The 14,139-nt window shown below is 48.5% G+C and overlaps 5 protein-coding genes across 5 annotated transcripts, besides 2 other annotated features; 2 read left to right on the top strand and 3 right to left on the bottom strand.

Moving 5' to 3' along the window:
• Positions 1-2,443: 2,443 nt before the first annotated feature.
• Positions 2,444-2,471: a microsatellite.
• Positions 2,472-5,315: 2,844 nt separating this feature from the next.
• On the top strand, positions 5,316-6,760 carry FPSE_07204 (uncharacterized protein; the record flags this gene model as incomplete). Its single annotated transcript, XM_009260322.1, has 2 exons — positions 5,316-6,587; positions 6,644-6,760. The coding sequence occupies 2 exons, from the start codon at positions 5,316-5,318 to the stop codon at positions 6,758-6,760; spliced, it is 1,389 nt and encodes a 462-aa protein (XP_009258597.1).
• A 266-nt stretch (positions 6,761-7,026) lies between these two features.
• Positions 7,027-7,701, bottom strand: FPSE_07205 (uncharacterized protein; the record flags this gene model as incomplete). The annotated part of the gene is made up of 1 exon (XM_009260323.1): positions 7,027-7,701. The coding sequence occupies one exon, from the start codon at positions 7,699-7,701 to the stop codon at positions 7,027-7,029; it is 675 nt and encodes a 224-aa protein (XP_009258598.1).
• A 389-nt stretch (positions 7,702-8,090) lies between these two features.
• Positions 8,091-10,552, top strand: FPSE_07206 (uncharacterized protein; the record flags this gene model as incomplete). The annotated part of the gene is made up of 3 exons (XM_009260324.1): positions 8,091-8,130; positions 8,184-8,326; positions 8,390-10,552. The coding sequence occupies 3 exons, from the start codon at positions 8,091-8,093 to the stop codon at positions 10,550-10,552; spliced, it is 2,346 nt and encodes a 781-aa protein (XP_009258599.1).
• Positions 10,433-10,482: a microsatellite.
• A 173-nt stretch (positions 10,553-10,725) lies between the features above and the next one.
• Positions 10,726-11,855, bottom strand: FPSE_07207 (uncharacterized protein; the record flags this gene model as incomplete). Its single annotated transcript, XM_009260325.1, has 2 exons — positions 10,726-11,537; positions 11,624-11,855. 2 exons carry the CDS (start codon positions 11,853-11,855, stop codon positions 10,726-10,728), a joined length of 1,044 nt encoding a protein of 347 aa, XP_009258600.1.
• A 1,096-nt stretch (positions 11,856-12,951) lies between these two features.
• On the bottom strand, positions 12,952-14,064 carry FPSE_07208 (uncharacterized protein; the record flags this gene model as incomplete). The annotated part of the gene is made up of 3 exons (XM_009260326.1): positions 12,952-13,680; positions 13,732-13,902; positions 13,963-14,064. The coding sequence occupies 3 exons, from the start codon at positions 14,062-14,064 to the stop codon at positions 12,952-12,954; spliced, it is 1,002 nt and encodes a 333-aa protein (XP_009258601.1).
• Between the last annotated feature and the right edge of the window lie 75 nt (positions 14,065-14,139).

The raw sequence follows: 14,139 nt of genomic DNA, 5'->3' as shown, positions 1-14,139 counted from the left end.
CCAGAGGATCAAAAGCCCCCCAGGTACCCCCTTGTCAATGTGGCAATGGAAAGGGTCCCGTCACTCTGGAGCCATTTCAACGGGTCTCTCTTGGAGGAAGTGGAACTTGCAGCGCGAACTTACGAGGTACATACATATGTAGCGATACAAGGGCAGTCGATGGGCGTCAGTGCCCGACCGGCAACGTCCAGTACCTGTACATACTTGCTGGCGGGGACTTTCAATATCTAGGTACCTACCTACCTACCTATCTCATGGACGTTTATTAGACTACCGACTGATGAGGTGGCGCCCAGCATACTGAAAGATCTGACAAGGGCCCGCTGAGTTGACGACGTTGGCGTTGGCTACCTCTGCGTATCTAGGCTAGGTGCTTCCGGGCGGGCAGTCTCGTAATGAGAGTGACGGACAGACATACAGGCAGGCCAACACCGCAATATTCGGTGGAACTCGTAATGGAGCAATGGAGCACGGATAGGACAAGCGAGAGCTACAATGCACAACAATCGATATGTACATGTACGCAATGAACCGCTCGCTACTGTACCAAAGCTCTCGTGATCTACTTTTACCTGGCCTGATGGAGGGGCCGGATGGATGAATGAATCGCATCTCAAAGTCAAATATTGTGCAGGAGGAGGTGGTCATCGACTTGACTCGTCAAAACTGCCCGTTTATATGCAATGAGGGGCACAATGACAAACGAGGAATTACCCGTTATTGGTCAAGGCTGCATTTGTATTAATTGGAGGTGTTGTTTGTTTTCATGTGGAAGCAAACCAAAAGCCATCACCAGAGCGAAGCACCAATGGCATGGAGATGATGTAAAAGGCGGGGAGAAACTCCCAAGACACCACGATTCATGGCACATTTGATACCTACCTAGGTAAACTAGTCATTGACAGTTGTACTCGTATTTCCATCTCTAGATCAATATTCGAGATGAATCCATGTTACCATGCCATGCCATGCGTTGTAGTCCATGCAGTTATGCTTCTAGAGCACAGGTCAGGCAGGTAACCCTTGTTCATTGTTCTGGTCAGTCCAGTTCAGCCCCTGGTCGGTATTTGCGTCCTGAGCAGAGGCTGGGCAGTCTTGGCAGCCCAGCTAACAGTCCAGTAGCCGCTACGTTAACTCTGTAGGGAGTAGCGGATGCTATTTTGGCCGTCTTTGAAGGAATTGCATGAAACAAACAGCACATAGAGAATACAAGTGCGGGCAATGCCTTTGTGCTTTGTGTCACGAGCTCGAAATAACATTCGTCTGATAAGCATCGTCTCGACCTCTAGAGACGATGAATGATTCCTTGCTTGGCATCATTAATTAGTAATTAATAAAGCTCGAGAGAAAAGATGGACCCCCTCGGATCTTCCATCCGCAGGGAGCCATCGACGATCGTCGCCCTCGCCCTCAGGCTCAGGCTCAGGCTCAGGTCTCCTCGCATGGTAGCATGCATACATATTGACTACTAATAACTAGAGCTTGGAGGGGAGCTCATTACTCAACGTCACGTCTCATCTTACTTGAACCTCTTTCCCATCTTAGCCAATGGTACAGTAACGTCCAATGTTTAGATTGGCCAATTTAATATCACAACGGACAATGGGGTGTCAAGGAAACATAGAAATGCACGAGTTGATGGCATTGCCGTTCCTCCAACTCGAGAAAACGGTATGCTCACGGGAACAAACTTGCTTCGGTGCTGGACTCCTAATCCGTGTACGATCTTCTACAACCGTTCGCCACGATTGCAAGCCACAATTGATCAATTCAACTTTTTAGACTTTGTGGGAGTCTCTGATTTGACAGGATCGAGGTAAACGCCTTTTCCGTCTCGTAGTGGAAAGACATTGATTGACTGGCACATGTCAGGAACTTTTTAATCCCTAAATCTTGGGGAAATATCCCTAATCACAAAATATTGGTCTCGTGAGGTTTATTGACTGGACTACAAGCGCTGCACTGGCTTGCACTATCCGTTAGCAACTAACAACTACCAACTACTACTACTCTGTAGACACAAGCTCAAAGGGCATCGTCTCGCCCTGTCCGAAGATCTCGTTCGCCGCCATGCGATCGGGCTTGTTACGCCAAAATAAAAAAAGCCCCCTCCCCACCCCTTGCTGTTGCTTTCCAGCATTCGATAGACTAGCTTAGCTGTTGGGCTTAGGTTGTCTCACAAAACCACCCGGTACAGTTGCTCGTCTCCCTCTTCTGTCCCTTGGGCTCGCTGACTGCTCCCCATTCGAGAAAAGCAATGTTGCTTTCACAAATGCTGTACTGTACGCACAGTAGCTGCCAATTGAACACTCGCGCATAGCACGTTGCAATTGAAGCTGGGACTTGGATTGACAAACGATACCTACATACATCCAGGTATCCCGTACCCTTGTCCATCTTTCAGGTACCTGTACCTGTACCCGTGTACTACTATACCTCGCATCAGGACGAGACAGGACAAGACAAGACAAAGACCCACGCAGCTTGCGCCGTTCCTGCGTGTTTCTTCGTATTCCAGTTATCTTTACACTCTGCTTTCTTGAATCCCGACATTTGGGTTCTTGAGAGCCTGTCTGGGCCTTCGTATCCGCTACCCGAATGCTTAGAAAATGATGACTGTTGAGGCACATGGTCGACTTCTTATTTCCAGCCACTTTCATCTTTGTCTTGGCTCCCAGGAACCTGACCATCCATCATCGCATCTCGCGTATATCACCGAGATTTAGACAAGTTTATTAGTGAATGTCAGGCACGTACATCAACAACCAACAGATACGTATGGTCAGTCACCGTATTGAAGGAAACCCCCCTGCAATACTACATATGCTGTATCTACTAATGTACAGAGTAATGTCATCACCAAACGTTGAGCTGAGTCGTCAGAAAATCATGGGTCTTTCCACCAAGAACATGGCATGGCGGCATGGACAGGGTTATTTCCGAATCAAGTTTTCGTCCACTCTCCAGCGTCGATCCAACCTTAACGTGGACAGTCAAGCGTCATAATGGCACAGAGTTCCGGTTCAAATCTTCAGGAACAATTCAGGTTTCCTCAATGGCCAACAAAGTCAGTCAATCCGTCTCAGAAATCTCGACTTAGACGTTGACGGACGATGGTAGTAGGCTCTAACCGTCTCACAATCGACTTGTCATACATCATCGTGTCATGGTCTTGTTAGGAGTTTGTTCAGTACCAGTCACTCACTCGCTGTATTACGGAACATGCCTACCTACTATGTACAGATAGATACATAATACATACCTTGCTCTAACATTAGTAGCATCCCATCCTGCACTCTGCACTCCAACCGCGCGACCGTTGGAAGCGGGGAGCTCGGGCCTTGATCGTTTGCGAATCAGGGACCAGACGGGTTGATTTTGACTTCACCCATGCCTGCAGTTCCTGAATCGTGTGACATCTTCACACACTTCAGATATGAGATCACAGGGAGATCCCTGGAACCATCTTTTCGTTCCAGTCTATGACATCCATCTCAACAGACCCATCTGACGATACAATATCGACGAATGCCAGCATACTCTCACAAATTCATGCTGCAAGGACATGATCATACATTATCCTTGTTCATCAAAGGAAAAAAGATGACTCTTAGCGTTCCCGACGCCCGTCGCGGAAACAAAGTGGCGGCCCATCCCTCCATGATTTTAGCAGACACTGTAACTCGGGGGTTCCCTGTCCAAGGAAAGACTTCCCGTAAGGGACCATGCATGTCAAGCCGTGCAGGAAGGGACAAGGACTTCTTTTTCTGCTTATTTTTTCAATAATCAGGTACCAAAGACATGTTTGTGTTCCACCGCAAGCTGCACGGCATGTCGCTTCCCGTTGCCTACTTGATTCAATAGGTTTCTGACCAATTCCCGAACCAAGGGCTATTCAATGGGTCAGAATTGATGTCTTGAATCATGTTGCCTTTCGGTAAAAGTCAACGTCTATTAATTAGTTATTAGTCTTCTTCACTCCTTTGTCACAGTCCAGTCAATTTTGACATTGATAGCGCAGCCAACGTTTCGGCGTCCCCTGAGGCTGCGTTTCATTGGGGTACATCGCTTCTGGAGGTTGAGCCCTACAGCCAATCGATCTTTATGTTTCAATAGTGCTCCGATTTTAGTCCATTCTTTGCTTTTGGTCGGAACTTCAGATCTGTTCCCCCCCTTGCCAGGCACAGGCACAGGGCCACAGGTACAGGCAGGCTGAACGGTCACGGCGCACAATACCGGAAAGAGGACGGCTTGTTGGTCGTTTCAGGGGTACATTTGATGAAAAGATAAAAAAGCAATGAAACGGTCCGTGCTGGTTCGGATGTGATGATGTGCTGGTGTTCCGCCACGTGGATGAGAGAGATACATGCGTAGCAGTAGCAGCTGTGAATCTTGTAGGGAACGTGGGACGAAGAGTCTTTGAGGAACTAGACTGGGCCGATGACAAAAGGTTTTCTTTCAGAGCCCAACGGTAGCCGACAAAGTACTTACTGAAGCGAAGGCTTAGCAAAGAGGTAACTTGAGACGGTGCTTGTGACTGAACACCACACGTTGCAGCAAATAGATATCGCGGCAACTTGCTTCTTCGTGCTTGCTTCTGCTTGCATTATGTATGTGCTTCAGCCACGCAAAGTGAGTGAGTGATTAATTGACAGGCTAGAAAACGCACAATACGAGTTTGACGGCTGCAAGTGAGACGAAGCATTGCAGGACGGGCAGTCGAGCATCACCAACCGATCCTCGCCAATAATGTGACCGAGGTCCATCTTGACTATCCATCCATCTTTAGTAACGCATACAATATGGTGCTGGGCTGAGAGTTGCCCAAGGTGCCAATGCCTCAATGACATACTCTCATGTTCACCGAATGTGTACATTCATGGCTCCAGACGAATAAACAGACTTGGAAAATTCAAGGTTGAGAGTTGTCGTGGCTCAGGGCATTGCTTCATGTAAGCCTCAATATCCAGGGGTTGTTCTTTTAGGTATGCGACGCGAAAATTTCGTAGTTTTAGAATTCGACGAACAAAAAGAAACGACCGAGAAGAGGCATTTCATTTCCCAGATTAAGCCACCTCGCCGAGATGCGCATTTAAGCTTCATCTAAATGAAACAGCCCTGACACATCTTCTAGAACCAACTGTTGGGCACCCATGAAGTGAATCATCACGTGATGATGATCATCATGTTTCCACGGCAACAACGAATTGGCGATAAACACTTTCGATATTCGCTACAGGCTAACCCGAAGCGCAACCAGAGAAAAGGAAAAGAAAGGATATCGAGTTTCATTATAGCCAAAGACAACAGCAATCATGGCATACAATCCGCGAATGAGCATTATTCCGACTTCGCAGCAGAACTCACGCACCCGAAAGAAGGAGGAAGAGGCTGATGCTTTTATGCGCCTCCCCGACCGTGAGATCGTAGGCTGTATTACCGACATCGGCATCACCTTTACCGTCGCAGATCTCCAGAAACCAAATGCCGCCCATGTTCAGCAAATATTTGAATGGTTTGCCGAGCTTCTCCTCAATGCGACGCGCGAGACTGTCGAGCCGGCCATGCGTGCCGCTGCTGAGGACATCGCTGGAGAGTACGCAGATGTTATTCCTTCCGACACTCGCAACCTGATGGGCTTCTATGTGTCGCTGCGGAGGTTGTTATTCGAGTGCGGCATCACCGATTTTAGCTTCAACGATTTATACAAACCGACATACGATCGCCTGGTCAAGATCTTCAGCTACCTGATCAACTTTGTCCGGTTCCGCGAGTCCCAGACGGCTGTTATCGACCAACACTACAACAAGGCCGAGTCGACAAAGACACGCATCGAGACGCTATATGGAGAAAACCAGGAAAACGAGAGCCGACTGGAGGACATGAAGCGTAACCGCAAGGCGATGGAAGCTCAGGTCCAGCAAAAGACAATGAGAAACGAAGAGCTCAAGAAGAGACTCCTTGAGCTTCGAAGGAATCAAGAAAGGGTAGCTGCGCGACTTGAAGAGGCCAAGCAAAAGAAGGGCGAGCTCACTACTGCACTGGAACAAAAGACACACGAAAAGGTGACTTTGAAACAAGAAAGCACGAAACTGCGACCTTATGTGCTCCAGAGCGCCTCTGATCTTCAGGAGAACTTGGCCGAGTTGCGCGACATTCTTAACAACGACAAATCGCACATCGACGCCCTGGATCGAAGAGCACGAGCTCTTCAGACATCAACGGATTCTTTCTCAGTCGTCTCAACAGACGTTGCCTCATGCATCAAGATTCTCGACGAGATCGCCTCGGAATTGGCAAAAGAGGAGGAGGAGTTGGCACGGAATGCAAAGCAGCGTGATGCTCTTTCAGAGCGCAGTAACAATGCCCGTGAAGTTGAGCGCACAGAGACTATGCTGAAACGCCAATTGTCCAAGTGGATGGAGCGCACAGAAAAGCTTCGGGAGCAGAGCAATCACAAAGCTCATGAGGCCAAGGAGAAGATGCATGAACTCCGGGCGATTCACAGACAACTTACTGAGGAGCACACGGAAAAGGGCAAGGAGATGGAGGTTCGACGTGTCAGGATCGAGCAGACTGAGAAAAAGGTAAGCCATCTTGGTTCATTTTATGGCAAGGTTGCAGTTTGCTAACATGTGCATAGATGCTTGACTTGAAGGAGAATATTGAGAACGAGGTTCATAGTGCACACGAAGAGTATCGCAAGATGGAGGCACACATCAAGCTGTACATTGCTGAGATGGAGCAAGCCATTGCTTAGTTCTTCTCGTGCGATATTTGCTTTCTTTTTCTCTCGTGCTTTAGGTTACGGTTAGCGGCGATACTTGGAAATAGATACCACGGGATGGCGTTGGGAGAGTGTAATGATGATATGTTAATGTCAACGCTGATGTTTACGTCTATTTCAAGCATAACAAAGATGCAATGTTTCAATGACGGATTGGGATAATGAAGCACACAGTACATATTATGATATAAAGGATTGAACATAGCTTCTTATTATTGAAATGTTGGGATATGTCAGTCTTAATGATCCTCAACCTCGAACTTGAACCATCGATTCAAAACTTGTTTGATGCTGACAGTCCGCCCACTCCATGTTCCATCATCCCTTTTCGCAGTTCCATTTAATAAGGGTATCATTTCTCCTCCAAGCTGTCCTAGATCCTCATGTCCGCCTACACCTTTTGGCTCAATAACAGCTGCTTTGAACCCATTCCGTGACGCGGCATCGACCAGCAGCGCAGCGGTGTTCCCAATTCCTTGCGCAGACCACTCACTTGCGTCTCTATGAAGGGCCAGAAGGCCATATACCAGAAGAACAGGTGTACGAGAGTCAGGGGCGTGGTTTGGCGGTGCTGGAACCAAGGAGTTTTTAGGCGTGAAGACGGAAAGATGGGCACGCAGATGTGTGACTGTTGGCGCAAATAGAATTCTTATATGGCGGGAAATAGCGATTTGATATAGTGTTGCCTTTAGAAGAACATGAGAGGGTTCTGTTGCTGAGTTCTCTGGGTTGTCTTGTTGGAGTTGTTCATCTTGGACAGTGAGATGATGGGTGATATCTTCAACGAGTGCTGTGTGAAACTCGGCTTTAGAGGAGCCGATGATCAGTGTTGCAGGATATCTGTAGTATGATGTGATATATGATAGAAGCTCTGAAGGAGTTGCTGGTGCGAGGACGACGGGTTGCGATGTCATGATTGATATGTTGTGAAAATACAGGGTAGCTTCATTCAACGAAGGAGAAAGGTTTGAGTTGTGCCAACCTCGTAGACATTCTTGCGTAACTTAGGTAAACTCAGACAAGTCCCTGGATTTTAAAGGTTATATTGCCCAGACCGTTCACTATGATGTCTAAACTTTGATCTACTCAAGAAATGTCGATATAAGATGTCATAGAGAGATAGGTTAGTAGGTAGGTGGGCAGTTGTTGAGATCCCCCACTAACTGTCACGCCCCTCCACTCCATACCTAATCCGCGACAACCACCGCCTACAGAACGTCATCTCAAACACCTACCTACACCCAATTCCGAAAATACCTCCCTCTCCTCCCAACGCGGCGTAAGCTCAGAGCTCACTCGCGCAATGGAGTCAATAGCACGCATCTCTGCTCTCATGGAGACTGGTATGCCTCTCTGCTGACCGCTCTACTTGGTGTTGAACTAACTGATTTCCTAGCGAGGGAGCTCACCCTCGATGCAGCCCAGGCGACGCGCGGTGCGCGCACGAGCTCGAAACCTCTCGATAGGAACCAGATGAAAAAGTTATTGGATAGTCGAAACGAGCGCGAGGTCCTCGACGGTTTACGGCGTGTTATCGCGGTGCGTGGTGTTGCTGTCTTCTTTGGCCATGGAGCTTGGCACTAATTAACAGTGACGAGGCAGATGATGTACCGCAACCACAAGACCTTGCCATTCTTCTCATCCGTTGTCAAGAACGTTGCATCCCCGAATATAGAGATCAAGAAGCTTGTCTACATTTACCTCATACACCATGCCGAACAGGAACCCGACCTCGCCCTGCTGTCCATCAACACTATTCAGAAATCCCTATCCGACCAGAACCCTCAAGTCCGAGCCCTCGCCCTCAAGACCATGTCGGGAATCCGAGTCCCTGTCATCAGCCAGATCGTATCTCTTGCCATCAAGAAGGGTGTTGCCGACATGAGCCCCTACGTGCGGAAAGCCGCTGCTCTTGCGATCCCAAAATGCCATCGATTAGACCCGAGTCAAGCGCCGCAGCTGATCGAAAACCTGTCGACTTTGTTGGGCGACAAGCAATATTACGTCGCTGGAGCTGCCGTGTCAGCTTTCTTGGAGATTTGCCCTGACCAAATAGATCTTATACATAAACATTATCGCGCGCTGATAAAGCAAGTGGTGGACATGGACGAATGGAGCCAACTGGCGACACTGCGGCTCATGACGTATTATGCACGAAAGTGTTTCCCACGAAAGTCGAAATCACCGGATGAACCTACCGAAACCGCCCAGGAACAGAAAGTAGACGACTTTTACGGTGAATCACGACAGGGCAATCGAGGTCAAGGTTCTTCTTCAGTTCTGGACCCAGACCTCGCATTGCTACTGAATGGAATCAGACCTCTTCTACAAAGCCGAAACGCTGGTGTTGTTGTCGCTGTTACTAGATGCTACGTTGACATTGGCACACCGGAATATGTGAAGCAGGCTATCGGCCCATTGATTGCTTTGCTGCGTGGAGCTCAGGACATACAGCAGACTGCCCTCTTTAATATTGTTTCTGTGTGTCTTATTCGACCCGCAGACTTTGTTAAATATGCTAGCCACTTCCTTGTTCGGGCTACTGACACGGCCCCTATATGGGAACTGAAGTTGGAGATCCTAACCATCATTTTCCCCCACAGTCCTTCGCATGTCAAGAGTCTTATTCTAAAGGAATTAGAACACTTCTCGCAAGGAACAAACAAAGCATTAGTTCGTGAGGCGGTGCGTGCCATTGGCCGCTGTGCCCAGACCGATACCACTACAGCTCCTCGATGCTTGAAGCTACTGTTGGGCCAAATCACAAGTCTCGATGGCACCCTTGCTGCCGAGTCACTGACTGTAATCCGTCACCTGATACAACAGGATGTTCAGGGACATGTTGGAACCGTCGTGCGGCTAGCGAAGAACCTCGACTCAGCAACGGATCCCCAGGCGCGCGCAACAATTATTTGGCTGGTGGGTGAATTTTCAGGCCTCCATGGAGAGGACAACATCGCACCGGATGTTCTTCGAATCCTGCTTAAAGAGTTCACCAATGAATCGCCAGTTGCCAAGCAACAGATTCTACTCTTAGCGGCCAAGGTGTACCTTCATCACATCAATCGCAAGAGCGAAGCGGAAAAGGAGCAGGATGCAGAGGAAGATTCGCCCATGGAGACAGACACCCATCCTATTGTGAGACTATGGGAGTATGCCCTTCTCCTTGTCAGATACGATACGTCATTCGACCTTCGTGATCGTGCGAGGATGTATCGGTCGCTTCTTGCGGTACCTCAGCTGGCTACTTTGATGTTGCTTGCTGAGAAACCTGCCCCCCAGGCTCCAAGTCCATCTGAATCTCGAAAGGAATTCTTACTGGGCTCTTCCACACTGGTACTTGCGGGCGGTGGTGGTATTCATGGTCTCAGGGGATATGAACCCTTGCCAGACTGGGTCGAGGAAGGGCAGCAGCCTGACCGTCGACTTCGAGAGCCTGAAGGCGGCCAAAGTTCCAGGTACGATGTCGAAAGAAGCACACTACCTGCTAGCGACAGGCTGGATGAGGCTGCGAAGACAGTCATGCCCACCAAGGCCAACGGTACAGGCGAAGCGGTGGGTACAAAGACTTTGGACGATTGGCTCGGAGAAGAAAAGGAAACTGAGGAGTCATCAGAAGAGACAGAAGAAGAATCATCCGAAGAGGACGACGATGAGGAAGATGATGATGATGATGATGATGACGACGACGATGAGGAGGAGGAAGAAGACGAGGAAACAGACAGTGACGATGATGGGGAGGCCGATAGACTGGTAAAGTCCTAATATCGATAGAAAGCATTATAAAAAAGACGTTTATAAATAGCTAAACTCATCCGAGTCTTACAGATCCTTCTAGTATCGTTCCAAGCGATAAACACCCTGCGCCCTGTTCCAAACAAACCCATATCGAATAGGCTGTATCAATTTCCCAATACAAATATCTCAACTATAAACTTTTAAGCATTGCGAGAGTGTTCAACCTTTCTCTCTTCGCTAGAAGACTCAGCAGGTGTCTCGCCCTCGGTGGTCTTGCTTCGTCGCATATTAGCCGCCATCTGGGGGAAGAAGATACCAGGATGGAAAGCAGTCAAACAGAAGCCTGTCACAAGAACAAGAGTGCTGTCAAGTACAAGGAAGCTAGGCTCATCCTGCATGATGTGGTTACCCCAACCACCAGCCATCTCTGCAATTCTGCATTTTCTCGCGTCAGCTGATGTCAGAAACATGGGAATACCGGAACACCGGAGTTTAAAAAATGAGGGGACTAACCGGTAGATGCAACGTGTAAGAATGGCAAAGTAAGCAACCGTTACAGCGAAGCCAAACAGCCGGAATTTCTTATCGCGCCAGACACGCAGCGACTCAGGGGCAACGTCGGAGCCGTGCATGTACTTCTTCACGCGGAGGTAGTAGTCGGTTCCCATTGTACCAAAGGCGAGCAGGACAACGACTTGGAGAACAACACCAGCGATGATGGTCCTGTTACCGTTGGTAGCCAGGTCGGGCTGGTCACGCTTGGCTGCTGCTGCGATGCCACCACCGATGGCCTGGATGATGAGACATGACAAGTCGGCGGGGAGGAAAACTCTCGGGTACCAGCGAGGATGGAACCGTGAGAGAGCCGGGTTGAGAGCCAAGGCGACGTGCTTGAGTGTGAGGTAGATGGCGGCACAGATGAAAGTCGGGGCGATGATGATGCAGCAGATCTGAGTCTGGAAGGCCGATGACTTCCAAGGATTAGGGTTCATTTGGAGACGACCAATGTAGCCTTGGTTGTGTTAGCATATGCATAATTCTCTTTTTCTCATGTTTTCCCAATAAGTTGGAATTGTACATGAGCTTGGCAAAACATACCGACGGTCTCAAGCAGTAGACCTGCTCCAAGGGTCGCAGCGTACGTCCATGTTCGCTTCCAAACACCTATTCCCACAGCAGAGAGGAATAGAACGGCGAAGCAGATGGTGAAGAAATAGCTGGAGCCTTTGTTGGGAACATAGCCCAGGACTGTTGCTTCAACAGGGCAGATATCGGTGATGTCTTTGCATTGGTCGAACGTCGCCGGACGACGGGCGTATAGTTCGTACATGGTGGCGATTTATTAATACAATCGACCTTGAATGTCTGAAAGAAAAAAGCAAATAAATAAATGAAAAGAGGAAAAGGGAAAGCAATATTTGTTGTCTATGTATGACGAACTAATGTATGAACTCGTTTCAAAAGATTGACCCGCTTGTACGAGATGAGGAGCCGTGTTTAATAGCAGTAGGCGTTAACAAGTTAGACCCGGCAACAGGGGAATAAATGGAGATGATGAAAGAAGGATAAATGAAAGAGAGGAAGTGGGATGCAGAGAAGGGTGCAGATACCCTCCATCCTATTCATTTCATCCATCCCATGCAGAGCTGACTCGACTGCAACCTGACCAGTCCGATTTTTGGGGACCAACACATCGGAATTCCGGGCGATAGAATGATTCCCATATATGAATCATGTACGTCACACAATATGGTTTTTTGCAGATACCTACTAAACAAAGAGGGCGAGAAGAAAACTGGCAAATCCGTAGGTTAAATTCAACACTGAGCTAGCCATCAAGAATGCAGACGCCAAGAACCCGGCTGGCATAATTCCCGGGCGTAGATCGCTTATCTTGGTCAAACGTTGAATGCTTATTTCTCGCGTTTCCTCGCATTCCTCGCGTTGCTCGGTTTCTAGTCGCAGGCCAATAAGAGTACTACTTCGCTTGCAAATACATACCCGTTTCGTTACCTCGATCCGAAGTCCCGAGTCATCATTGGAGTTTTTGGCGGCCGACCCCTGGTTCAGTGATAAACAAGAATACATGGACAGCTGAAAACCGTTGCAGTCGGGTCAACTTGTCCGTTTGTGACAAATTTCTGTGTGGTAGGGACGGGACTTCGGAGGCTTTATAGATGGCCGATCCGGCGTTGCTTCTGAGATTGCTGTAGGGCATGATTGGCGAATCATGTATGGTTTCACATGTTGAATGATGCATGCAGTGGTACCCAAATCTTGCTACTATCGTTTCCATTTCTATACTTGGCATGGAACCAAACAAAGCTTGTCTTTATGATGATTTGGCGGTCCATTACATCTTAAAGCTTGTCTCTATAACTAATCCACTTTGATAATTCTGGCTAATCTCGACTTTACTTCTAGCCCTAGCTCTGTTCCCCCTTACCACCTAAATACCTATACACGACCGAAAAGTCCCTTCCTTGACACTTCTCCTCCTTCTCAGCAGCTTCATAAACCGCAAACGCCGTCTTAGCCAACTCCATTCTCGCGCCCGCCTCCTCCGCCGCCACCATAGCCAGTCTGAGATCCTTCTTCATCAACGAGATGCCGAACCCGCCTCGATAATCTCTGTTGGCTGGTGCCGTCTCGACAACGCCCGCCACGGGGTTGTTGACCTCGCTGGGCCAGCATCGCCCTGTGCTGACATTAATCACACCTGCCAGCTTCTTGGGATCCAAGCCCCACTGCATGCCCAGGTTCATGGCCTCTGCCGTCGCGATGTTGTTAAGCGCCAGGAGATAGTTGTTGGCCAGCTTCGCGGATAGACCGGCGCCCTGTTCACCGCAGTGTAGCACTTTCTTGCCCATGAGCATGAGGACAGGCTCGAGTCGGGGGACGAGAGATGGTGAAGCGCCGAGCATAAAGGTGAGTGTTCCGGCAGTAGCACCTACAACACCTCCAGACATGGGCGCATCGACAAACGTGCCTTGTCCAGCTGAAGACACAGTCTCGGCGACCTGGCGGGATGTAGACGGGTCAATGGTTGAGCAATCAATGAATACTCGATCTTTTTTGGGTAGAGAAGAGGTGATGATGGATTTGTATACGCCTTTCACGTGCTGAGGCTCTGGAAGAACAGTAATGATAGTATCCTAGAGAGTGTTAGCGAACCTGAACGTAGTCATTATGAGTGAGAGACTTACAGCATCTTTGGAAGCATCAAATGCGCTGGCTGCTAGTTCAACCTGAGCTCCCGAAGGAGCTGCCTTCATTTCTGTCTCCAGGCCTCTCATAGATTCAGGATTAATGTCAAAGATGGACACCTTATCTGAGGGTTTCAACTTTGACTGAAGATTCTTTGCCATTTGATATCCCTGATATATTCATGTCAGTATATTGTATCTCCCCTCTTTGTGACTGAAACGTTTATATACCATCTGTCCCAGACCGATGAAGCCGTAATTATCCAGTCGTCGTGCTGAACTAGCAAAGCCTCGACGAAGCATCAAGCTTCCAAGGCGCGTTGAAGGTCTCATGTTGTTTGGGTATGGATGGATCTATTCAGATCAAACAAGAGACACAAAGTACAAATCAATACAATTAATAGATTT

Source organism: Fusarium pseudograminearum, chromosome 3, assembly GCF_000303195.2.
Source record: "Fusarium pseudograminearum CS3096 chromosome 3, whole genome shotgun sequence".
Lineage (NCBI taxonomy): Eukaryota > Fungi > Ascomycota > Sordariomycetes > Hypocreales > Nectriaceae > Fusarium > Fusarium pseudograminearum.
This window is presented reverse-complemented; position numbering and strand designations above follow the sequence as displayed.